This window comes from Condylura cristata, unplaced genomic scaffold (genome assembly GCF_000260355.1).
Source record: "Condylura cristata isolate star-nosed mole 26May11 unplaced genomic scaffold, ConCri1.0 scaffold00009, whole genome shotgun sequence".
Classification (NCBI taxonomy): Eukaryota; Metazoa; Chordata; class Mammalia; order Eulipotyphla; family Talpidae; genus Condylura; species Condylura cristata.
This window is the reverse complement of record NW_004567110.1, coordinates 395154-396932: the sequence shown is the minus strand read 5'-3', so window position 1 is coordinate 396932 and position 1779 is coordinate 395154. Positions and strand designations below refer to the sequence as shown.

Below are 1779 nucleotides of genomic sequence, written 5' to 3'. Positions count from 1 at the left end.
GGGCAGTGGGCTCCATGGGGGGCGTGCCCAGTGCCTGTCCAGGGGGCGGTGGCAGCAGGTGCTGGACAGGGCGGTGTGCTAGTTCTGGGGTCAGGAGGACAGGTGGACCTTGCCTGGAGTAAGGCGGCTGTGGGCCGGGCTGAGTAATCCGCGCACTGACCTGGTCGTTGTTGGGTCGTTGTTGGGGCGCACCCAGACGCATCTGAAGCGTCTAGTCCCCCCTGCCTGCCCAGCAGGTTTCCCAGATGACACTGGATCCCTTGAAGGGAGGGCCCCGACAGCTCTTGTAAGCACTGGCTTTTCAAGAATGAGGGTGTGCCTGTGGCCAGTTGGCGGTCGTCTGGTCCTCCCTCCCAGGGACTCTGGCCTCGGCAGGCGCGTGCTAGGTTCTCACTCCAACTGCCGCCACCCTTTCTTGCAGAATTACCCCCTTTACATCCGCAGCGTCCCCACGGAGAACGAGTTGAAGTTCCACTACATGGTGCACACGTCCCTGGATGTGGTGGATGAGAAGATCTCGGCCATGGGCAAGGCCCTGGTGGACCAGCGGGAGCTCTATCTGGGCCTGCTGTACCCCACAGAGGACTACAAGGTGTATCCTTCAGGGGCGGGCTCTCCCAGCGGGCCTCTGCGTCTGCACGAGGGTGGTGAGTGCCGGGCTGCTGGGTTTCGGCTGGGTGGCCTCTCGGTGCAGTCCCTCTGAGCGCCGCGAGCTGTGTGTAGGCCCAGGAGCTGCCCAGAAAACACGCAGGCTCACCCACGGAGCCTGGCAGGGTCGCGGAGTCCTGTTTCTTGGGTCGGCTGGTCGGGCGCTGCCGTGTGCTCCCTGACCCGCTGTGCAGCTACGGCTACGTGACCAACTCCAAGGTGAAGTTCGTCATGGTGGTGGACTCTTCCAACACGGCCCTGCGGGACAACGAGATCCGCAGCGTGAGTGCTGGGCCCTGCGGCCGGCCCTGGCGGCCACTTTTCCTCTCACCCTGTGATGGTGGGTGAGGTGTCGGCGTGAAACCCCAGGGTGCGGGGTCTCATTGCAGATGTTCCGGAAGCTGCACGCCTCCTACACGGACGTGATGTGTAACCCCTTCTACAACCCGGGGGACCGCATCCAGTCCAGGTGGGCCCCGCGGCCCCGCAGGTCTCCCCGAGGGTGCTGCTCCCTGGGCGGGACTCAGGCGCTGGGCCCTGGCCTCGGGACAGCTCTCCCTGGGGCTCTGCAGCTGCGGCATGGGGGCAGCGTGCGCCCACGTGGTTCCCCAGGTGTGCTGGGCAGGGCCCGGCGCCTCCACAGGACCCAGTGAGGCCGGGGGGAGGACGGATGTTCAGCGAAGTGGCTGCCCCGCGGTGTGTGACATCGGCCCGGCTGCAGCCCCCGCCCAGCTTTCAGATAAGCACGTTAGAATGTCACTGACTCTCCTGGGAGGTCCCTGACCCTTTCCCAGGGCTTCTGTGGGCAGCAGGGGACACGCAGCACCCAAGCCAGGCCCCTGTCGTGGTCTCCAGCTGTGGCTGTGTCTTGGGCCTTCTGGGGGTGCCAGGTGCAAAGCCCCCAGTCTCAGCCTCGCAGGGCAGGAGACCAGCCAGGAACAGCAGCCGGGGGGCCAGACTGGTGGGGAGATGGGCGCTGGCCTCTGCGCCTCCCTGCTGACCGGCTGCCTCCCCCGCAGGGCCTTCGACAGCATGGTGACGTCCATGATGATACAGGTCTGTTGAGGAGAGAAGCGTCTGTACATACCGTGGCATTTACCCTCCTCTATTTATCGTCCGCGTGTCTCCCTG

At 65.3% G+C, this 1779-nt stretch overlaps 1 protein-coding gene across 1 annotated transcript; it reads left to right on the top strand.

The window, feature by feature from the left end:
• Positions 1-292: 292 nt before the first annotated feature.
• TRAPPC2L (trafficking protein particle complex 2-like) lies at positions 293-1773 on the top strand. The gene is made up of 4 exons (XM_004679913.2): positions 293-594; positions 843-930; positions 1038-1117; positions 1668-1773. Exons 1-4 carry the CDS (start codon positions 308-310, stop codon positions 1711-1713), a joined length of 501 nt encoding a protein of 166 aa, XP_004679970.1. The 5' UTR covers positions 293-307; the 3' UTR covers positions 1714-1773.
• Positions 1774-1779: the final 6 nt, after the last annotated feature.

What these genes read in the sequence shown, in the direction of transcription:
- TRAPPC2L (XM_004679913.2), top strand. Translation starts at nt 308, where the DNA reads ATGAGGGTGTGCCTGTGGCCAGTTGGCGGTCGTCTGGTCCTCCCTCCC. An exon ending in CCCACAGAGGACTACAAGGT is followed by an intron (nt 595 to 842) that starts GTATCCTTCAGG and finishes CCCGCTGTGCAG; the next exon opens with CTACGGCTACGTGACCAACT. An exon ending in GGGGACCGCATCCAGTCCAG is followed by an intron (nt 1,118 to 1,667) that starts GTGGGCCCCGCG and finishes CCTCCCCCGCAG; the next exon opens with GGCCTTCGACAGCATGGTGA.